The sequence below is a fragment of the Myotis nattereri genome (assembly GCF_964212035.1).
Source record: "Myotis nattereri genome assembly, chromosome: 7".
NCBI classification, from domain to species: Eukaryota; Metazoa; Chordata; class Mammalia; order Chiroptera; family Vespertilionidae; genus Myotis; species Myotis nattereri.
The window spans coordinates 29,505,639-29,529,564 of NC_138082.1; the positions used below are offsets into that span (position 1 = coordinate 29,505,639).

General features: G+C 44.0%; 1 protein-coding gene across 1 annotated transcript in view; it reads right to left on the reverse strand.

Annotated features, from left to right (window-relative positions):
• Nucleotides 1-23,926, reverse strand: part of DNER (delta/notch like EGF repeat containing) — a 231,067-nt gene that overhangs the window by 60,788 nt on the left and 146,353 nt on the right. Inside the window, exons 6-7 of the mRNA XM_081095960.1 lie at nucleotides 14,706-14,859; nucleotides 1,484-1,597 (exon numbers count right to left, since the gene is read on the reverse strand). Coding sequence (XP_080952086.1) covers nucleotides 1,484-1,597; nucleotides 14,706-14,859 — 268 coding nt within the window. The remainder of the gene's footprint in view (nucleotides 1-1,483; nucleotides 1,598-14,705; nucleotides 14,860-23,926) is intronic.

The following is a 23,926-nucleotide window of genomic DNA, read 5'->3' on the forward strand; positions in this document are numbered from 1 at the left end:
AGTGTTTCTAAGTTTTCCCATTTGTTTCAGAGACTCCAGTGGAGGGTGAGGAGTGGGGCTCGTCCAGCACATTTAACTCCTTTGTCATGGTGACCACAGTCATCACAAGCACATCCAGCTACAAAGGAACACGCCAAGGCCGGCTGCGACCACCCAGCTCCTGCACCCACTCAGGTGAGCAGGAGCCAGGAGACAGGACTCATCTTTAGCTGATGCTCAGGGCTTCACATCAATGAATATGAGACACTGCCGATATGAAACGCTGCCCATCACAGGTGCAGCTACCGGCAGCCCCGAGCCCTCAGGTTACTGGGTGGTCAGTGGCCTTTTATCAACACTCACGCAGTACCACTGCCTTCCTGCTGCCTCACAGTCAGGGGCAGCTTAGGGTCATTTTGTGCACAGATATGTTTCCTTCCACACTCACACTCTACATGCACCCTCCACAGAGGATGGCATGCTACTCTGTGTGGTTGTCAATGTCACTTCAGTGGATCAGGAGTTTACAAGCTGGTTTTAAGAAGTAAAACCTCTGAAACATGCTATTTTTGCAACATCCAAGATTTAAAGTAATTCCTCCCATAACATTCCTCCAAGCAGAAACAGAAACAAAACTTCCTCTAAGCACAAAATCATTCCTTGAACACCCGCTTGATAGCTGTGATTACCCGCCTGCTTCTTCACAATGTAAAACTATTTTTACCAATAAAAGTAGGACTGAAGAAGCATTTGAGATCTTACTTCTCAGTAGCTGTCATCAGTTTGGTTAAAATAAACTCTTACAAAACAATTTTTTTAAAACTATCTCTAAAGCCTTGGCTAGTATGGCTCAGTTGGATGGAACATTGTCCGGTGCACCGAAAGGTTGCCGGTTTGATTCCTAGCTGGGGCACATACCCAAGTTGCGGGTTTGATCCCCGGTTGGAGTGCATATGGGAGGCAACTGATTGACGTTTCTCTCTTACATTAATATTTTTTTTCTCTCTCTCCCTCTCCCTTCCTCTCTCTCTAAAATCAATAAAAAGAGATTTTTAAAACAATAGCTCTAAAGATGTGGCTTTCCAGGTGACTCGAAATTTCTGAGATGTTATAAAGTTGATTTAAAATCAAAAGCAGGTGAACTTTACCCTGAATATTTTTCATGTGAACTGGTATCAAAAACCAATAATTTAACAAAATATGAATCTTAAGTGAAATTCACCATTAGAAAGAAATTTCATTTCATTATAGTTATTCATTTTCAATGTATACATAAAAATCACAGGAATTCCTAGATTATCTCTAATAGTCAAACATAATGTTCAAGCCATTCTAGCATAGAACTAAAAAAATATACGAGTATATAATTCTTCTAAAATAAACAGAACAAAATAGGAAGTTCCCTTGTATAGTGTTTTTCAAAAATTCAAAGTACAAAGCTCATCATATAAGCTCATGATTTAAAATGGAAAACGAAGGTGCTGGCTGGGGCAATAACATTTACCTTCTGGACACTGGCAGGTGAATCCACTGAGATTAGAAATGCACGTTGCTCCGTTTCTGCATGGGTCTAGGATACAATAATCAATCTTGGATTGGCAAAGCTCTCCGGTATAACCTGAACAGAATAAGAAAGGTATTTTACATAATATGTTATGCCAAAGCCACCATGAACCATCCCATGAACTGATGGAGTCCGCTGGTACCCACCCAACAAAGGCAGCACCCTGAGCGCACATCTCCCACCAACAGCCCTGTCCAGGTTTCATTCCTCAGGTGAGTGGTTCTCCACAGGTGACTCTTTCCCCGCAGAACATCTGGCAATGTCTAGAGACATTTATTGTCACAGCGATGGGGGCGCTATTAACATCTAGTGGGCAGAGGCCAGGAATGCTGCTAAACATCCTACAATTCACAGGACAGTCACCAGCAACAGAGCTATCCAGCCCAAAATGTCCCTAATGCAGACTTAAACATGCTGGTTTAGGTCAATGAGACATTGATCTTTCTGAACAAAAACACTCATTTTGTCCCAGTGCCTCTCATCTTTCATTAAACATAAGCTGGTGCTTTACAAAGCAGGGAAATAGCTCCTTCAGAACATTTTTCAGAATCCTTAGGAATATTTACAACCTCTAGAGAGTTAAAGATCATTTTACAATAAATTACTTGACGACAAAACTTTAATTACTGAGGAACTTATAATTGTGATATTCAATGAATAAGTAAAATAATTAGGTCAAAAACAGGTGACCATTGGAAGCACTGATGTCTCCTTGTAGGGAATTAATCACAAAGGTCTATAGCAGGGGTGGGCCAACTTTTTGACTCGAGAGCCACAATGGGTTCTTAAACTGGGCCGGAGGGCCGGAACAAAAGCATGGATGGAGTGTTTGTGTGAACTAATATAAATTCAAAGTAAACATCATTACATAAAAGGGTACGGTCTTTTTTTTTTTTCCAATAGTTTTATTCATTTCAAACAGGCCAGATCTGGCCCGCGGGCCGTAGTTTGCCCACGGCTGGTGAAGAACATTCTAGCAAACAGAAAGGATATAAGAAAAGTTGTGATATACAGTAAGAATGTCTTTCAAGGACATATGGGATGAATGGAGAAGCTCTAAACTGAGGCTTGGTGCTTTTAGCAACTGACCCTGAGAAATGACATTAGATAAAATCAAGTTTGTATGCTAGTACACCATCAAGGAAATGCATTGAGATATAAACTTATTCAGTAAGCTCACTACCAGATTACATCTGGTCTGAGGTAGACAGAGTATTTAATTCTATATTAGTTTGTATTTAAGTATAAAAATATAAATTTTAAATTTATCAGTGTTTGGAGAAAGGAAAATAGTTAAGTTCCCTGTGAATGTCAGAATGGCTTCGAAGAAAACTACATCCTGGTGATCAGTCTTTTGACTGTTTTCAACATAACAAAAAACCCACCCCACTCCCACCAGCACCCCCATGTCAGTATCTATATTGCCTGTATTCTTCCAATGAAGGAAAACCTGGAGTTTAATGGCAAATTGCAGGGGCATCCTCGAAGTTGGCCAAGTGGTCAGATTATTAAAAAACAAGGCAATCGAACAGTGGTTTTCCTAAACTTCTTCCCTGCACAACTGTTGGTGTGTATTATGTTTTCTTCACGATCTGCTACTGAAATAAAAATAGGCCTCTGCCGTTGCCTTCACTCTGGAGGCAGAATGTAGCAGTTTCTTCAGAAGCTTCCAGGGTGAGAATTGTGGTGAGAGCTATTTTTAATATTCCTATCTTTTAATAGCCTGGCCTGGGCAGTGAGGCCCGCTGCTGGGTTTGTCCTGAGAGCCTGAAGCCCCTGGAGAGCCCACCAGCCCCAGGCCTTGCCCTGTGGGGATCTGAGCAGCCAGGGCTGGGGCTCAGCCACTGCTGCTGAGACGGATGCCTAATATTAGCAACTGAAGTAAGAAATAAATAGCAGGGCTTCGCGTGCCATCAACACGGTCCATCCAATATCAAAGTCAGAAGGCAGGAATTATTTAACAGGATAAAAATGAGTAAGATCTGCTGGCAGGGGAAAAAACAAAGCCATCTGAAGAAATGGAAGCATTATTTAAAAACTAAAGGCAAAGAAAAAAAAGAGCTAAGAGGCCCACCTGTGAGAGGAAATTAATAAAGTATAAAATGGGACGATGGGATAGGAAAGCATGAGAGAAAGCTGACAGCACAATTAGGAAAGTTAATCTCAAGTTTAGAAAAAAAGTAACACATCCAACAAGTACATAGGCAAAAGGCACAGTGGGAAGGACAGAGGTTGGGAAACGAAATGTCCGGGATGATGATGCACCAATCAGCTGAGTGAGCAGGGCAAAACCTTGGCCTTTGCCCTTCATTTCCCTCGGGGTGAAACAGGGGTAATAATACCTGCTCCCTCCAGGGTGGTTGTAACGATTAAATGAAAGCAACTCCAAGGAGCAGGAGCCGTTCCTATCAAGGGCAGCCTTGAGTCCACAGTAGCTTGCACCACGCCTGGCTCAATATTTTTGAATGAATGAATAATTTATGGATTTTAACACTGCCACCAATGTGCCAATATTGTTTGATCTCTGCTTTGAACAGGCAGCTTAGAGCAACGGTTCTCACAGTGTGGTCCCCAACCAGCAGCAGCAGCCTCCCTGGGAACTGGCTACCAACGCAGAGTCCCCAGCAGCACCCAGACCTGGAGAATCAGAGACTCTAGGGGTGGGGCCCAACAATTTGAGTGTAAGACACCCCCTGGGCGATAATGACACAAAGTACATGCTAAAGTTTGAGTATATGTACATGCTAAAGTTTCTGATCTGGAAAACTAGCAGAAAACAGTTTTTAATAGCAAATATGAGTATTAGTCATTAAAGAATTACACATACAATGCAGATAACAAAGGAAAAAGATCAGAGAGTGAAGGTCAAATAAAATGTATCATGTCAGAAAGCCCTTACGGACTGCGCTGTCCACACATGCTGTTTCTTTTCATGAGTAGGAACCTCTAAGGCTCAGTTAGTTGCTGTGCCTGCCATCGCATTGTTGGCGGGTATGCTTCCCTATTCTTTAAGAGCAGGTGTTAGTGATTTTTGTCCCCAGCTTCCAGCACAGAGCCAGGGACACCACAGGTACCCATTACACAGTCATTAACAACTGCCTAAGCACCGTGCTTTGCTATTTTTTAGATAACCCCTTTCATTCTACTTTCCTTAAACCTAAGTAAGAAACTGTGATATTGATATAGGCCAGATATCTTATGACACCTGAGTCTTCTAATCTGGTGGTTACAAAGGGGAAGAGATTTCAATAAAGTTCTTTTCATTGAGTAGGTCCTGATGATTCCCTGAGAAACTTAAATCAAAGAGGAAGGAAACCTGAAGTTAATTAAGAAATATGCTGTGGGACAAACAAGCTAAGGGATTGACTTAAAAATATTCATCAGTTGAATTCTAAGTCTGTATTATAAACCAAACTACAGAGGGGGCAGTCAGTCATTCTTTCAGAAAGAAGGTTTGTGAGTGAAAATTAGGGGGATCTAAAGGAAGTCTGGAAAAAGTTCCTGCCTGCAGAGAGCTTGCCCTCTGGTGAGGAGAGAACCACGTTCACATGAAAGAGCACATGGTGTGAGCAAAGCAGGGGAATGGCACCGAGTCAGGCACATTCAGGGACAAGGCTGGGCCGACGGAAGTGTTGGGGACAGAGGGAAAGGCTGGGCTGGGTGCAGGCCCTGACAGGCCTCAAGGGCACGTGCTGGGGCGCTGGGGTTACCACACGTGGCAGTGTCTGTGAAGGTTTCTGAACAGCGTGTGGATGTGAGAAGGCGCATTGCAGATCGGTCATCCCTTGTCTCATTCACTTCAATTTTAGGGGGTGGGAGCTTCAGTCTCCCCTCCCTTCTCCGTGGGAACAGGAGCTCTGGTATAGACCAAATGAGGGAACTCCCGAGGGGCCATCATAAAAACAGGATGTGGGGTAGTGGGCAGAGCCTTGAGAAGGAAGAGAAGAAAATTCTAATCTTTCTCCTCCGTCAAGAGGCTACGAATAGGTGCCCTTCACAGATCACCTATTCAATGCCAGTTGGGCATGTGTGTGTGTGTATGTATAGATGTGCATTTGTGTGAGTTCATGTGTGTGTGTGTACATGCTTGTGTATGTATGTGCATGTGTACATGCTTGTGTGTATATGTGTTATATTACATGTTTGTGTGTGGGTGTGTATGTGCATGTGTTGTGTGCATGCTTGTGTGTGCAGGTGTGTATATGTGTGGGTTCTCTTGAACTCTTACAAGGTCAATACCATTATTCTATTTCACAGAGAAGTAAACGGTGGCTCAAGGGAGCAAGGTACAGCTGGTGAGCGACTCCACCTGGACTGAAACCCAGGACTGCAGACTCCAAACCCCACGCTCCTTACTCCTCCCTGTGTCTTTTCTTTCCTCTCAGGCTTGTTTGAAAAGACTGTGAGAGCCAGCAAGGCCAGCCCTGAGGCAGGGAGAGGAGGCAGGGAGTGGTCTGGTAGGCCTGGATCTCCAGGACCAGCAGAGGAGAGAAGGACGTGCTGAGGTCCGATGTGGTCCAGTGTGGCTCACCAGTCAGGGAGACCACAGAGCTGAGGGCAGATCTCTGGCCAGAGGAAGTAGCATGGAGCTCAGTGCAGGCAGCCAGCTATGGCCTGACAGTGACAATGACAGCAGCTGACACCTGCTGAGCGCTCGCTGTGAGCCAGGTACCTCTGTGGGCACTCCACACCCATCGGTTTATTTAACCTTCACAACAGCCACCAGATTGTGATGCTTGGAATTCTGTCACCTATTGCAATTTACCCAGTGAGAGTACGTAATTTCCCCGAAGTCATGCAAAAAACGGGCAGTGAGTGCAGGCTTGGCACTGGCAGCCCACTGGGCTCTCCCAGTTCCGGGCTCCGGGTAAGCAAGGCAGCATGGATGGCAGAGAGGGTGGGCAGGCTTCGCACAATCATTCCAGCAGCGGATGACAATGACTCAAATCAGGGCATTGGCCAAAGAAGAGAAAACAAATGGGGATCATCATAAATAAAGCAAACCTGGCGGCTATCCAAAGACAGATGAGCTGAGGGCCTCCATCTGTGAAGACTGAGCTTCCAAACTGGGTGACGAGGGTGGTGATGGCACTGATAGAAACTGGAGCCCGTCAGAAAAGCCAGGCTGGCAGCGTGTGTGGGAGGCGGAGGGGGGAACACAGTGGTCGGGAGATGAGTCTAACCAGGGTCGAGGTGGTAGCAGACGCCCCGTCCAGTAGGAGTGCTGGAGTGGAGGTGACTCGGGCTGGAGGGAGGGTCTGGAAGACACCCACTTAGAGGTGACAGCTCAAAGTGAGTGACTGCTGCTATGGAGAGCAGTTGGAGAGGAATGGTAAGGCCTGAGCTCTGACAATAGAGGGGAGAGGAAGGAGGGGAGGAGCTGGGGAGATCTCAGGAGACAGGACACAGGGCAGTGTCTGTAAGCCAGGTGAGAAACGCTTCCACAGAGATGACAGTCATGGGCAAGATGAGGACACTGCCCATGACCTTGGAGAAGCAGTTTCATGATATAAAGAGAAAGGAAGTGCAAGGTGTGGGTGGAAAACTGCACATTGGGTGTAGACCACTTTGTGGTGGAGATGAAGAGGATGAGAGAGGAGGAGGAAGAGGTGGACACAGGGGAACAGCAGCAAGGACTCACTACATTCTTGCTTGTGTGAGGGGCTGGTATTCAGATGAGAGCTGTGAATCCTGTGGACAAGAGGCCAGGGAAGGGATGGGGAGGGAGATGGAAGACAGCAGGGAGCGGAAGACAGAAAAGGTTGGAAGCGTAAGATCCTGGAGGAGGGGAGAAGGGAGAGCATGTGGAGGGTGGGGCTCATAGCAGCACTAGTCACAACCGCCAGCAGGTGGAAACAACCCAAATGCCCATCACTGGATGGATGGTTAATGAACCTGGTGTATCCATACAATGGAATATTATTCAGGCATAAAAAGGAGCAAATTTCTGACACATGTCACATCATGTGGTTACACATTTTCTTTTGTTCCCTGCCCCAAACATTGGTGAAGGCATTGTAAGCAACACATTCACAGCCAAAGAATGCCATGCCTCCTGCTCCCTTCATCACTCACAGGAAATTCACTAACCTTGAATACGTTTGTAAAACATACTCTGACCCAAAGATGGGCAGAGAAGGAAGTGACCAGAATTCCCGTTTCTCTGTGAGCTTTGTGACCTTGGGCAAGTCCTTCAGCCTCAGAGTCACCATTGATTCCCACACTCCACATAGAGAGGCAAGTCCAGAGATTCCTTCCATTCTGAAACTCTGACCTAACCTGCTTTTTAAAAACCACACTCATGACCAGCTAAGGTGCTCCCTTCCTGAGCCAAGTGAGCCTGGGTGTGAGCACGCCCCACAAATCTGCTCAGGATTTACCTCTAGGAGGAGGCGACCCCTTTCTAACTCACAACGCCAAGGCACCGCGAGGCCATCTGAGCAACACTCGGTGTTTAAACAAGTAAAGCTGGGCAGGAACAATCACTCGTTCCCCTTGCGTCCAAAATAAGGAGGTTTTAAAAATAGGCTGAAATCACCAATTAGCTGAACGATGAGGTGCTCTGAAGTTGAAAAATGCTTTGCACGGTGCTGAAAATATTTTGGCAGTGGTAACTCTGAACCTGTATCATAGCTATCCTTTTCAGAAAAAGAAATAGCTCCTTTGAGGAAAAATCATATTCTTCAAATTAGAAGACTTTTATGAAAATAAATCCTGATTTAAAAATCTAACTTTCAACTTAATCATTCATTGTGTGTCTGTAACATGCAAGGCACAGGGCTTGGCACTGGCGGGGAGTGGAGAAATAAAGAGTAATGCCATATGACGTTGCTGCCCTCAGGATAGCCATGACCTGATGTGGGTGGGAGGCAAAAAACATGTGTGCCATAGGGAGGAGCCCGGGGAGAGTGGGCAGAGGGAGGAGAGGCAAGGGAATCAAGCCTCTACAGCATGACTTGCATTGAATTTCATCTCGTTCTAGTCATTCATTCATTCAGGAAATCTTTATTGAGCAACTCTATGTGCCGGGCTAGGTGCTGGAGATACATGTCCACAGAACAGACCACAAGCTTACGTTCTCATTTAATACTCATAACCAGCCATGGCAAGGGTTGTTGTAATCTCCTTGCAGAGTGGAAGAAGCAGGCCCAGAGAGGTTAGGTAACTTGCCTGAGGAGCCCAGCTAGAAATGGTAGGGACGGAAGCAGGATTTAGTATGCTGGCTCCAGAGGCTGTGGTCAGTGGGCCATGCAAGGGTCAGGGCTCCAGGGCAGGTGGTATCGGGTCTCCTGCCTCTGGTGCTTAGTGCTCTTGTAACTTCAGGCAACAAGCAGGGAGGGTCTCCAGGACGCTCATCCTTGTAGTGATGGGAAATAACCCACATTTAAGGTCCAATTGTGTGGGATTTATGATTGTCATCTGGGCATCTGGCTCTAGAGCCTGTCCTCTTAAACAATATGCCATAATTTTAAAAAAATTAAAGAAAGCCCTGACCGGTTTGGCTCAGTGGATAGAGAGTCGGCCTGCGGACTCAAGGGTCCCGGGTTCGATTCCAGTCAAGGGCATGTACCTTGGTTGCAGGCACATCCCCAGGTGGGGGGTATGCAGGAGGCAGCTGATCGATGTTTCTCTCTCATCAATGTTTCTAACTCTATCCCTCTCCCTTCCTGTCTGTAAAAAATCAATAAAATATATTTTTTTAAAAAATCTAAGAGACCTTTCTGATTCTGTTCCTCACATTAATGTTGCCACTAATCTTGCCCTTACAACAGTCTGTAGCTGCTGCTCATTCATTCTCGCATCCTGCCCATGTCCTCTGTACCTCATCCCTGCCAACCACTGTCACTTGAGAAAACTCTTAGGTCAATGGAAACTGAGTGGCAGTGACTATCGCCAAATGTGCTGCTGCCCTTCAGAGTGTTTGATAAATTCTAGCTACCCTCCCTTGCTTTGTTCCTGTATGTAGTCTTAGAGAGACCTCAGAGCTCATGTAGCCTTTACCACATCCCTGCAAACAGAAGGCTGCCAAGGCTTGGGCAAAACCAATAACCTCCTGTTGGCAAAGCCAATAACCTCCTCTTAGATTTTCCTACAGTATTAATGCTGTTGACAATCCCCCTCTTTTTGAAAGTATTGCAAGGAAGTTTTAAAAAAATCAATTACACCTGCTAAAAACTTCCTCCTCAAAATAGAAATTTTACCGACCATATTGTATTATTAATTTTATATTGCATGTCCATGTATATGGCATTAATTAACGTTTTACTGTCAATCAATGTTTTACTATTTTCTGCTTTCCAATAAATTGTATTGAAAGTGAAAACTATAACAGTTTGTTACTTAACCAACTCAACATTCAATGCACCATATTCATTCACAGATTACCCATGACTCAAAAACTTCTATCTGTACTGGCATTTGATGTAGAAATTAAAGCAAAATACCAAAATATTAGCAAATTTGAAGCTGAAGCTTCTTGGCTGAAAATAATACTTTCACTTGCCAAGAAATGTTCTCCTCTCAAGAGAAATGAGCACTGAGTCAAGGCTACGTCTCTGTGAAAATACTTTATTGGGGACTTTTGTTCTCTGATTTGAAATCATTCATTCATTAACAAGGTAATTTTCATGATCAAATGTGCAACAATCAGAGCACAGCAAGATACATTTTTAAAAAAGAAAACATACTTGTAGATCTGATGTATATCTGGAGCATCAGAGATCAATGAGTTGATATTAATTAACCTGTTCATAGTTCTTCCACAAAGGAAATGTACTTTTCCTATGGAAAATAAGTTTTTCAATACACTCAGAACTAAATCCTATCTAATAAAAGAGAAACATGGTAATTAGCCATATCTCCTCTACCCTTCCCATTGGCTAATCAGGGTGATATGCAATTAACTGCCAGCCAAGATGGCGGCCGGCAGCCAGGCAGCTTGAAGCGAACATGAGGCTTGCTTGCTCCAGTGACGGAGGACTCCAATGTTCCCCGCCTGCCGCTGCCGGCCTCTGAGCTTGCAGTTTGAAACATTGTTACAAATATAAAAGCTAAACAAAACCCCAGAAACCTGCTTTCAGCCAGCTGGGATCTCAGAGCTGGAGTTGAAAGTGTTTCGATTATAGAACCCAAACAAACCAGATACCTGCTTTCAGCAGCCTCAGAGCTAAAGCTGGCCAGAATTAAAAAAAGAAAAAAAAGAAAGAAAGGAGCGGTTGGGAGCTTCAGTAACCCGCCAGCCTGAAAAAAGCCCTCAGCCCCTCACCCAGACTGGCCAGGCACCCCAGTGGGGACCCCCACCCTGAAGGGTGTGTGACCAGCTGCAAACAGCCATCATCCCCTCATCCAGGCTGGCCAGGCACCCAAGCGGGACCCCCACCTTGATCCAGGACACCCTTCAGGGCAAACCAGCCGGCCCCCACCCGTGCACCAGGCCTCTATCCTATATAGTAAAAGGGTAATATGCCTCCCAGCACTGGGATCAGCAGAGCCACGAGGCCTCCTGGCACCGGGATTAGCGTGACAGGGGCAGCGCCCAAACCCCCTGATTGCCCTGCAGCTCTGTATGTGACAGGGGGCGGGGCCACAACCTCCCTATCCGCCCTGCTCTGTTCATGACAGGGGAAGGCACCCCAACCCCCTGATCAGCCCAGCTCTGTGCCTGATAGGGGGGAGCTCCCCAACCCTCTGATCGCCTTGCGGCTCTGTGTGTGACAGGGTATGGCGCCCCAACCCCCTGATTGGCCCTGCTCTGTGTGTGACAGGGGGCACCACCCCAACCCCCTGATTAGCCCTGCTCTGTGCCTGATAGTGGGGAGCTCCCCAACCCTCTGATTGCCCTGCGGCTCTGTGTGTGACAGGGTGCGGCGCCCCAACCTCCCCCCCCCACCACGGGGCCTGCTCTGTGTGTGATGGGGTAGAGCCATAACCTCCCCATCGGCCCTGCCCTGAGTGTGACAGTAGCGGCGCCCCAACCCCCTGATCAGCCCTGCTCTGTGGGTGATAGAGGGCGGCACCCCAACCGCCCCCCACGGGCCCTGCTCTGTGTGTGACGGGGTAGAGCCATAACCTCCCATTCGGCCCTGCCCTGAGTGTGACAGGGTACGGCGCCCCAACCCCCTGATCCACCCTGCTCTGTGTGTGACAGGGGGCGGTGCCCCAACTCCCCTATCGGCCCTACTCTGTGAGTGACAGGGAGGAGCTCCTCAACCCTCTGATGGGCCCTGCTCTGTGCGTGACAGGGAAGAGCTCCCCAACCCCCTGATCGACCCTACACTGTGCGTGACAGGGTATGGAGCCCCAACCCCCCTGATGGGCCCTGCTCTGTGAGTGACAGGGGGGCAGCGCCCCAACCCCCTGATTGGCCCTGTTTGTGCGTGACAGGGGGTGGTGCCGCAACCTCCCCATGGACCCTGCCTTGAGTGTGACAGGGGGCGGTGCCCCAACCCCCCAATCGGCCCTACCCTGAGCGTGATTGAGGGTGGCATCGCAACCTCCTGATCCGCCCTGCTCTGTGCATGACAGGGGGCGGCGCCCCAACTCCCCAATCAGCCCTGCTCTGAGCCCGACCAGGGGCTGCACCTAGGGATTGGGCCTACCCTCTGCCACCCAGGAGCAGGCCTAAGCCAGCAGGTCGTTATCTCCCGAAGGGTCCTAGACTGCGAGAGGGCACAGGCCGGGCTGAGGGGCCCCCCCTCAGCCCCCCCGAGTGCAGAAATTTTTGTTCACCGGGCCTCTAGTTTAGTATAAAACTCCTCATTTTTAGCTCCCAGTTCCTTTTTGGACAAAATTGCCTAATATTTCTTCTTTTAAGAAGAGACCTGTTTGAGATAAGGAAGTTGAAAGGCATGGGCTTGAATCACATAGTTGTACCATGAAAGGACTCAGCACACAGTGTGGCTGCGTACTCAGAGTATAATAAGATGGTTGAGAATATGGGTTTTGGAGACGGGCAGGAAGATCTTGGTTCAAATCCCAGCCCCAGCAGTTATTGGTGAGGCCATGAGAATGTTTACCTCTTCCTAGGCAAAGCTCTAGGGACTCAGTGACCAAATTCTGGCTAATGACATGTGGCAGAAGTAATAAAAGACACCTCTAGGCACTGCTCTCAGAACATCACAGGAGACCCTCCAGATCCCTGAGTGACCACCTGGAGGCAAGTGCCTTCATCAGACTACGACACAGCAGAACTTAACCTTTTCTTAGAAGCCACTGAGATACGGGGATTGGCGTGTTAATGCAGCATAGTCCAGCATTGTCCTGACTAATATTCTTGGCCAAGTTACAAAATTCCCTTGCCTCAGTTTTCTCAATTGTGAAATTGGTTTAATTAAGGCTTTTAATTCAGAGATTGCTCTACAAACACCCTGAGAAAGTACTTAGCACAGCCCTGCCATGTGTTAAACACTCAGTGAACATTACGTATGTGTGTGTGTGTGTGTTACAATGAAAAGCTTATTGGGAGGTACAGTTAGGAAGGAGAGAAGAGGTTTTTTCTACAGGATATAGAAACTGATGAAGTAGAAACATGCTTAAGAGACTCGCAGGAATAAGTCAGTCGATGATGAGCAGAGAGAGTTCGGGTCCCAGGGTAACATTTCCTAAAAATCTTCTACCTCTGATTAGGATTAGTACTGGAGCATGAGGAAGAATAGGAGCTATGTGGGAGAGGTCAATAATCTGTTAAATAAATGGTTTAAAGGGCCTCCACCCTGAAGATACAGTACAAAGTTAGGAGACACACCACAAAATTGTTAAAATGAATGAGATGGCTCCATATGTACTAATATGGAAGGATAGCTGTGATCTACCAGAAAAAAAACGCAACTTATAGAACAATGTGTATGCTATAATCACTTGCTAAATACATATAGAAAAATACTCATCCAATCTGCAAGGGAAATACACACACACAGGTCTGGAAAGAATATACCAAATTATTATCCTACCCCTATGAGATGATAAAGTTTGTGTTAATAGATAAGTAAAGGGCTTTCACTTTTTCATTCATAAACTTCTCCATTGGTAGATCTTGTTGCTTACAATGAGCATTGACTCTCCCAAGGCTTATTTCACTTGACCCCTCTCTTTACCCCCAACCCCTACCTCAGCCTGAATCCCCACCCAGTAGCAGAAGTTGGCAAAAGAATGAGATAGAAGAGGAAAGATGATGTCAGTTTTGAAGGATAATGTCATGTTATTTGATAATAAAAAAGGATTAATTTGGTGCTTGATTTTAAGCTGCATCAAAACAGTTGTATCAACATATTCACTGGTAAATGCCATTCCTGATCCTTGAAGGTCTAGAATAGCCACGGGCAAACTACGGCCCGCGTTTGAAATGAATAAAACTATTGAAAAAAAAGACCGTACCCTTTTATGTAATGATGTTTACTTTGAATTTATATTAGTTCACACAAACACTCCATCCATGCTTTTGTTCCGGCCCTCCGGTCCAGTTTAGGAACCCATTGTGGCCCTCGAGTCAAAAAGTTTGCCCACCCCTGGTCTAGAATCAGTCGACTAAGCTGAAAGTCAGTTAAGATGATTGACAGAGCACAGAAGTCTTTGGGCACGTTGTCTACCGCGATCTCCTAAGAATCACTCATTGTGCTCCAAGGATTTGAAAGTCTCATGTAGTATCCATGAATCCCTTGTACTAATTAAGGAATCCCTTGCCTCATTGTGGAGAAGAGTGTACCAAGAATTTGGTCTAATGAATGTACATGAACAAAAGGGTATTAACATAAGCAGAAAGATTAGGTGGCTTTACGTAACAACCTGGGTAGTTGATACTGGATTTTTCTTATTATTTAGCATAATCAACCAGCACAACGCCAGCCCACACTCAGTGCCTATTTTGCAGAATTGTTTTTGAAACATCCAGGCCTCTATTTGATCAATATCCTCAGCCCAAAACAAAAATGGTGGAATGCTACCATGGAAATGTCAGAAATCCAGCCGAGAGGCAGAAGGTGTATCCTTATGGGAACTTCCTTCTCCTGTTCCCCAATTATATAAAGCACAGACTGATAGAATCAAATGGGACCTTGAAGTCCCCTTGTCCAACAGCCGGACCAAGTATTGTTTAACAACCACTAACTAATAAGGGCGTATGTTCTACAGAGTGATATATAATAATGGTGAGCTCCGGAAACCATACCAGCAAGGCAGACGCAGGTGAAATTGCTGCCGTCTTGCTTTTCCTTTGCGTCAACACAGCTCGCGTTGTTCTGGCAGGGTGTCCTCTGGCAGGCATCAAATTCTTCACAGAAAGTCCCCACGTATTGCTCATCACAGTCACAGGAAAAAGTCGCCTAAAACACAAATGTACAGTGTATGTTACTGGAGTCCTCTAAAGCGTAGGCTTTGGCTGTGAAACTCAAAGTTGAAAAGCACCACTTCTTTTTATAATTATACCAACACTGAGTATTTTCACTCATATCACTTATATCATGATCTGATTAAAACTATAGCTTTAAAAGGGATGATATATGGCCCATCTGGTGTGGCTCAATGGTTGAGTGTCGCCCTATGAACCAGGAGGTCACAGTTCAATTCTGGGTCAAGCCACATGCTTAGACTGTGGGCTTGATCCCCAGTGGGGGTTGGGGGGGGAGGGGGCGTGCAGGAGGCAGCCCATCAATGATTCTCTCTCATCATTGATGTTTCTCTCTCTCCCTCTCCCTTCCTCTGAAAGCAATAAAAACATATTTTTAAAAAAGAAATGATATGTATCTCTATAGTTTAATTTCAAACATTTTTAATGATTCTTTTTTAAAAAAAATATATTTTATTGATTTTTTACAGAGAGGAAGGGAGAGAGATAGAGAGTTAGAAACATCGATGAGAGAGAAACATCGATCAGCTGCCTCCTGCACATCCCTATTGGGGATGTGCCCGCAGCCCAGGTACATGCCCTTGACCGGAATCGAATCTGGGACCTTTCAGTCCACAAGCCAACGCTTTATCCACTGAGCCAAACCGGTTTCGGCTTTAATGATTCTTTACTCATATTTATTTCAACCATTTTCAATCTTCCTAAAATAGAAGTGGAAAGGATAACTTTATTTTAAGGAGAAAAAAATTCAGTTTTGTTGACTTCACATGAAAATAGCAATTTTGCTAGAGCAGATATATTGTATTACAGTCCTTAAATTAGATGTTACTCCAAGCAAATAAAATCCTGCAGCATAGGCAGCTCTTGTGACAAAACATCATCAAATGTCCTCCTCAGACCACCTTCCAGAGCAAGGACTTTACTGAATCAGCCTGTAGATTAGCTTCGATCTATAGCCATGCGGATGAGCTGAGTGCAGGGGAAAATACAAAGACTGCAATTCAAGTCACCTGTTGCCTTTGGGGTTTATGATATTCACTTTCTCTTAGCAAAAGACTGTAACTCAGACCCAGAGGACTGAATCTAATGAGAAGGTTCGTTTCTGAGACAGGTGTAAAATCCAAATAAAACAGAGCCTTCCTTCTCTCTCCTTCTTACCACCCTCAGGCGGGTGCAAGTCTACAGGAAATGTAACTCTGGTTCCAAAGCCTGTGTGAGCAGTGCAGGTGGTTACTGCAGCTTTGCATGAAGAGGGGAGGAAAGAAGCACAGGAGAGTTGCATAAGCAAATCTTGCTGCTGAAAAAATCAAAATAAAACGGACAAAAGCACCTGTCCAGCTCTTCCAAGCCCCACACAGCAGGCAGGTGTTCAAATCTCTGTTCCACAGCCCTGCCCGCAGCCCCTCCTGGGCCCGCCCTCTGTCTCCAGGTCCCCAGCCTGCTGCCCTTAAACTTGGAGACTCTGCCCTCTTGTGTAGGTATGTTCACCCAGATCCCCACCCGGTACTTCCCGGCCAAGCACAACAGAATGCCTTCCTTCCTCCTGAAAGAGAAAGCAGCCTTGTTCATTCTTTCATATTTTTTGTCTCTCAGTCAAGTTTTAGAGTTCTTGCCCAGTTCTTGATAAATCTATTGCTGTATGTTTAGACTTCTTTGTGGCTCTTGTTAACGAGATATTTTCTCACCCCTTCCTTGTAATATCCATCACACTAGGTAGTGATTATTAATGACATGGAAAATACTAGAGTTCTGTTACCAGACATCACCTCTCATTACAGGTCAGAGAGTTTTTAGCGGACTCACTTATGTTTTCTAGATAAAACAACTCCACTCCCACCCCAAAGTGCATACCAATTACAAACAACGGTCACATCGCTTTCCCTTCTCCAGTCATCATGGTTCCATTGGTGGCTCTTCCAGAATGATTCTGATTTCAAAGAAATGTTTGTAGAATTTGCCACTAAGTAGAATGCTAGAATGATTATTAAGTTTTATCAAATGCTATTTTAACTTATATAAAAAATAAGATGATTTTTAGATAGCTTCCTAATTTAAAAATTATCTTTTTTTCTCTTTAACCTACATATATGTGAGTTGAATATTTGCATTTCTCTGTGGTGACTCAAACCTGCACTCCTGGAAGGAACACCCACAGAGGTCATTATGCAAAATCACTTTATGACTTCATCATTCTATTGTAGCCGTGCTGCTAAAGCCTCCCACCTAACTTGTCCTGTCCCCAAAGGTTCCTTTTCTAAGAAAAACTGTCCCCTGCACAGTGAGGTCACATTTTACCCCAGAAGAGGATGGTCCTTGTCACCATGACTAAACCAGGAGTGGATGCACCACTGACCTCAGAAACCAACCAAGAGGCCAGTCAAACGTGACATTCAGCTCGCCCCAAGCTGCCGGATTTTATATGTGTGTTTCCTTTGTTAACTGAATATGTTTTAGTTAAAGGAGTGTGCCAAATACTTGCAATCTGCATAGTCAAGTCTCCGTTAGTTTAAGACTATATTCTTCAATTATATTTTAGAAATCTGAGCAATTGGAATAAAAGCAATGGCTGTTTCTTCTTAGGTTAGAGCCAAATGTTCTGCCTCCTATTTCTGTCATCTCTCACACCTCTCTGTGGCCAGTGGAGGTTCCCTCTGCATTCCAGCAATAGTTGGCTTCCTCTCTGGTTTTTTCATGAAATCCTGAGTGTTTTCCTTTTATATGCATTTGCATGGACTTTGTGGTTGAAAGCTGGGAGAAGCTACATCAAGGACTATTAGAAAGGCCACCTTTTAAATAGGAAACTGCTTTTCTAGGACTTTCAAGGAACATCTTGTCCTTGTGCACATGTACAACAGATTACACCATTGCTATTTACAGGGGATGTGTCTGGAACCCTTGGTGTATCTGGAGATTTGTGACCACCTTTGATATGTAAACACGGGCATGCCCAATGCATACAATTCCAAAGTGGGTCTCAGTATCTTAATCAATTACTAGGGGTCATTATTTTCAGCAGATGTCCTATAAAATTTACTTGGTTGGTAGTCAGATGTTCCATACTGCAGATAAATTTATTTGGTTATTTGTGGATTACATTTTACATATAATTTATCTGGTGAATTCCATGTAAACTATGTTGCTTATGAAAGTAAATTATTAAAAGCCACAAATCAAATATCTTTGATTTCATTTTGATTGATTTAAAGATAAAACAAAAGCCATACATTTTGTTTTACTTTGTTTTAAGCAGGAACCTTGAAAAACAATTTTTAATATATTTTTATTGATTTCAGAGAGAAAGGGAGAGGGAGAGAGAGATAGAAACATCAATGATGATAGAGAATCACTGATCGGCTGCCCCCTGCACGCCCCCTACTGGGGATCGAGCCTGCAACCCAGGCATATGCCCTTGACCAGAATCGAACCCACAACCCTTCAGTCTACAGGCCGATGCCCTATCCACTGAGCCAAGCCGGCCAGAGCATTAAGAAATTTTTAAGAGACTGTTGAAACAATTGCTATCACCAAATTGATTCTTAAACTTTTAATTGAATGAGAAAGATGAAGAAAAATGTTTACAGACCCTTGAACATAAAATTTTAGTTAAAATTTTGTGTATTCTGTATCATGTCATTCATAAAGTTAAACTTCTTCCTAGTCTATTTTCTAACAATAAGGAGCTTTCCCATAAATATTAAAAGGTTTCTTTTTATAGTTCCTAGGCTGTTGACTTATAAGAAGCCATGAATATACATTAAGAAAGTATGTTTTTAGCATATTTGTTGTGGAAAACTGTTTGACACTGAAAGTTATAAACTGTTATACCAAGCTGGAGATATTTAACCCACTGATGGTAATGGCATCGCTGACCTAGTTCAGATTAACTTAACCAGCACAAGAGACAAAACAAACTAACTTCAAATTAGTAGCTTAGCAAAATTACAGAACAGTACTTCCCTGAAAAATTATTGTATATTCATATGTAAAAGTCTATCTCAAGTAAAATGTAAAGTGACTCTCAGAGATTAATTTAAAAACCCAATGCAGAATCTCAATTTTCCTCAAGAGCTTGGAGTCAAACATTCCATTTGTATATTAATGAAATGTTTTCAGATCATGGTTAAAAAGCTTACTTTGAAAAGTTCTAGGTGAAAAAAGTGTTAGTCCTCCCTGCATTCATTTATTCGCTCACTCAACAAAGTGAGCACTTAACTGTACACCAGGCACTGCTCTAGGAGCTAGAGACACAAATGTGGACAAGACTCTTCCATGCGGAGTGTACTCCACTGGGAGCGACTGACCACACACAAAATGAACAAGTACTAGGGCAGTAAATTAGGTGATAGTGCTATGGGGAAAAGTAAAGTAGGGGCAGGGAAGAGAAACGGCGAAGGTTGTGGAGGGCATGCTGAGAAGGTGGTAATGGGGCAAAGACCTGGCAGAGGTGAAGGGATGCACCATGGAGGAGTCCCAGGAAAGATACTCTAGGTAAAGGGGATGGTCACTGAAAAGACACCAAGGGGGAGCCTAGCCCAGCCAAAAAGAGCCAGGAAGCCAGTGTGGCTGGAATAAAGCAAAGGGCGGGGACAGTTGTGGGACATGAGAGAAGAGGGTAATTGGGGTGAGGCTCAGATCGGCTCAGGGCAGTGCTTCTCAATGGGGGACCACCTCACCCTCCAGACATTTGGTGATGGATGTCTGGAGACATTTTTTGTTGTCACACTGGGGGCTTGCTACAGGCATCTAGTAACTAGAGATAAGGATGCTGCTAAATATCCCACAATGCACAGAGCAGACCTCAGAACAAGGAATTTTCTGGCACAAATGTAATAGTGCTCAGGTTGAAGACCCTGATAGAGAGCTTTGTAAGCCACAGTAAGGATTCCAGCCTGGTGTAAAATGTTGGAAACCATGGTTCTTGTGCCCCAAAAGACCCAATATTGTATTGTACACATTAATGTTGCTTTATATTACATGACCTTGTTTCATTACTATAGTTGATTTTATTCTTCTAACACCCTAATCCTGACTGAAAGTAATCCCACAGCAGTGAGATAAATGGCAGAAGTTGATAGCCATTTATTCAGGCAAACTTTACTTCTTCAATTATCATATTATGTTAGCACTACCATCTAAGATGATCTTCCAAGTATTTATTCAGCATTATAGCATAACTGGCTCTTACCAGATAACTTAACAGAAGCTGGAGGTCCAATTTTTATTCTTTAATCCTACTCACAAACAGTTTTTGCGCCCTACCATATGCCAAGAAGTACTGTGAGTATTAGGGGTGTGGGGAAGGACTGAAGGAGACAGTCTCTGTTCTCATAGAGCTCATGTTCTAGCTTATATCCTAGAGTAACAACAAAGAAATGCATAATACCCTGTCACATAGGGGTAAGTGCTATGAAGAAGTGTAAACTGATATAATGAATAGAGATGGTGGAATATAAGTTGACTTTTATCTCAATCTAAGTCTAGTGGGAAGGACCAATGTTTCTGAAGAATTGTACCTACATAGAGCTCAACTCTTCCTCCACATTTTCCAGGTTTTGCTAGTAAACCCAACCATCAGAAAACTGAATCCTGTGCCACAGTCTCTGCTCCCTCTTGCTCCTTCACTGAGTTGAAAGTGAGTTGTTTCCACTGAGTTGCTATTTCACCTTATGCTCTCAACTAAATAGCAAAGGGTCCTGTCCAAAACATCCCTACTAAACCTACCATTGCACTTACTCTGAGGCCATTGATGAGAAAATTATTTACCTACATTTTTTGTGCCCCATTTATTATAAAGCTCTATCCAAGAAAATGCACTCATTTCAGAGCCAGTAACAATTTTGCTAGTCATGAGAACCGATGCTTGGTTCTCATGAACAGTGCAGGTCATGTGACTGTCCTTTTTTTTCCTATTTGATTTGGCTGAAGTGAGCTTGCAGTCTGCTCAAGATTCAACTTTAGCAGCTGCCTAGGGCTCTGTGACCTATCAATTTCCCTTTTCCAACTCAGAAACTGCTTTCTAACTTATATCTTCTGACACAGGCTTTTGTTCTATATTTTTATATTTCAATACTCTATAAAATACACAGCCAAATGTATAAATAAATAATCAAAACTCTTTCTCAAAGCACACAGGGCCCTTGATAATCTGGCCCCAACTTACTTTTCTGTCTCATTCTCTATAATTTTCACCTCTCAGGAAAGCCTAATTATTTTGAACAAATAATCCCAGAGAGATAAGTTTTCTGAGGAGCTTTATTTCTATCTTTAAGAATAAGAATTTATTTTGCTTTGTCCCTTAAACAAACTACAGAAAATACAGTTATGTTTTTCTGCTATCCCAGTGACATCAGTATCAACACAAAATCCCAGCTGACCAGTCACTGAATCTCATTGTTCACAGAGCTTACTTACATTCAATTACCTCATTAATCTTCACCACATCTGTCAGGTGGGTATTGTCAGATCCATTTTAAGAGTTGAGAACAGACTTGACAGGAGAAGTCCGATAAATTATTGAAGGTGTCCCAGTAGGCAAGTATAAGGTCAAGCCTTAAAGCCATTACCATCTGATTGTAAGTCCTTTCCCACTCTCAGCTGCATGCCGTCCCATCATCACTGTGATGGTCTCTGCATATCATAAAGGCACGTGGGGGTGCTCTTCACCCTAACTCTAAAATTACCCCCCCCCACAACTGTAGTATTTTAGATCCTGCTCCAAATATAAGTCATTTTTCTACCTCCACTCTGCTGTCTGGCTGCCTTCCTTGCCAGCATGATTGCCTGTCCTTAGAGTTCACTGATTCAAATTTCCTGTAGCTTTAAGAACAATACCAAATTTATTCAAATAAGGTGTCAAAATGGAATAAAAATATCCTTCCTGAGGACTGAAAGCTTAATCACTCATGCACAGATTTGGAAACTTCACCAGAATTGGAGATCCTTCACATCTAGGACTTCAGTTACTCATGCATAATAGACGTCATGTTTGTTGAATGGGGCTGTCTCTTTAATAGGATGCCTACAGGTAGACTTTCAGGGGTGTCCTGTGCAGGTACAGCATCCTCTTCTCCGACTCCCTTGCTATCTCTAAAGATCTTGTGTTTTGTTAAGATAGCATCATAGCCCTTATACATTCTTCAACTACATGTTAATTTTAAAGGCGATACTAGAACAAAGATTAGGAGGACAATCCCAAGCAAAAAGGTGACTAATGAGGCCCAAATACCTCTGAAAATGGGGGAAATTTTTCTTTAAACCACTCCTGGCTAACAGATTTTGTAGGCCAATTTCAATTTCCATTATGGGCCAGTATGGTCCAAACAACATCTGGGCTATTCATAATTAAATGTCTGAACATCTGCAAGGTCAAAACTCTGGCTAATGAGTTGATAATTGTTGAAGCTAAGTGATGCAGGCATGGTGGTTTGCCAAATTAATTTTATATATGTTTAAAGTTTTCTATAATAAAACAATTTGTTGCTTTTATTTTAAGAATCTGGCTAAGTCCCATGAAAGGAAAGATAAAACTTGGAAGCATTAGAATTCCATTTCAGTGTCCTGTGTCCAGCTCCTCCCTAAGGAATCTGCTAGTGCATTCACCGCAGAGATGCTGCAGAGAGCATTGTGTGCACATCGCCCAGTTCCCCTATGTGAAGTCCCACTCCAGAAACTTATTTCATATCGAAGTGCCAGGAAAAGCGCTGCTCATCCTAAGGGACCCAGGAGTTTGCTCCTGTGGGCAACACAAATCACATAACTGAGCACATTTCCCTCGGAACAACCGAATCTTCTTAAAGATTCCTATGCAAGGGGAGGCTTGGCTGCCTCTCAGCTTCCCCAGCATGCCGGGGTCACAAGCAAGGCACAGCCAGTGCAGACCTCGATGGGGACAGCAATTCCTGCTTATGCTCTAGAGCAGCCGTGGGCAAACTACGGCCCGCGGGCCGGATCCGGCCCATTTGAAATGAATAAAACTAAAAAAAAAAAAAAATGACCGTACCCTTTTATGTAATGATGTTTACTTTGAATTTACATTAGTTCACACAAACACTCCATCCATGCTTTTGTTCTGGCCCTCCGGACCAGTTTAAGAACCCATTGTGGCCCTCGAGTCAAAAAGTTTGCCCACCCCTGCTCTAGAGCCTATGGGTAAAAGTGCAGAAGACATCTCGAAACTAGCTCACCATACACTGGCAAGGTCAAGAAGTAGAGTCTGTAAAGCTGAGAAGTAGAACTTTTCCTAACTTAGGAAAACTCTGGAATGTTTTTGCTCCTGGTTAATGGATGAGCTCCAGGTGCAATTGTCCAGAAAGAAAGTGTCCCAAGTAGGGGCTTTCTGTGGCCCCCTTCACCCAGAGCTTATATTGTTCTATGCAGACTTTGGGAACGGAAGGCAGTGAGGCCCGACCAACTCATGTAACAATGCAGCATCAGTCACATTGTAGCCCCAGTTGTCCCATCACCCCAAATGCATTGACCCTGAACCAGTGGAGACAGAGGCCACAAATGCATCATTCCAGTATCCTTAGCCAGAGACCTATTACCACAAGTCCTAGACCGGACATGGGAACCAGACTGGGTAGTCATTCAGGTCTGAAATTACCAAGTTGAAGAACACTAAAATCTAGATAAAAAGCAGTAAGCATAGCATACTCTTTCATTTGATTCTGCATAGGTGAGCTATAACTAAAGGATCAAATCAATCTAGCATGCTCTTTTATGCCTTTTGCTAAACCCAGATTACGTATTTCAAGAAACAAAAAGAATTAGATGCAAAATTTAAGACATTATATGAAAATTCTATTTATGATGTGAAAGTTATGAAAACCTTTCCCTGAGGCCGGACCACACTGCCACACCTGGACTCCAGCCACAAAGAAAAATCGTTACCTCCTGTTGGGACACGGTGAGCCATCTCAAAGGAAACTGGGTAAAATTACATTTTTCAAATTCTTGCCTATTAACTGGGTCTTTTTCTCTTCATTACACATGTAATTTAAACAACATACTTTCATTGCTTATAACCTTATTTTCCCATTAGACAG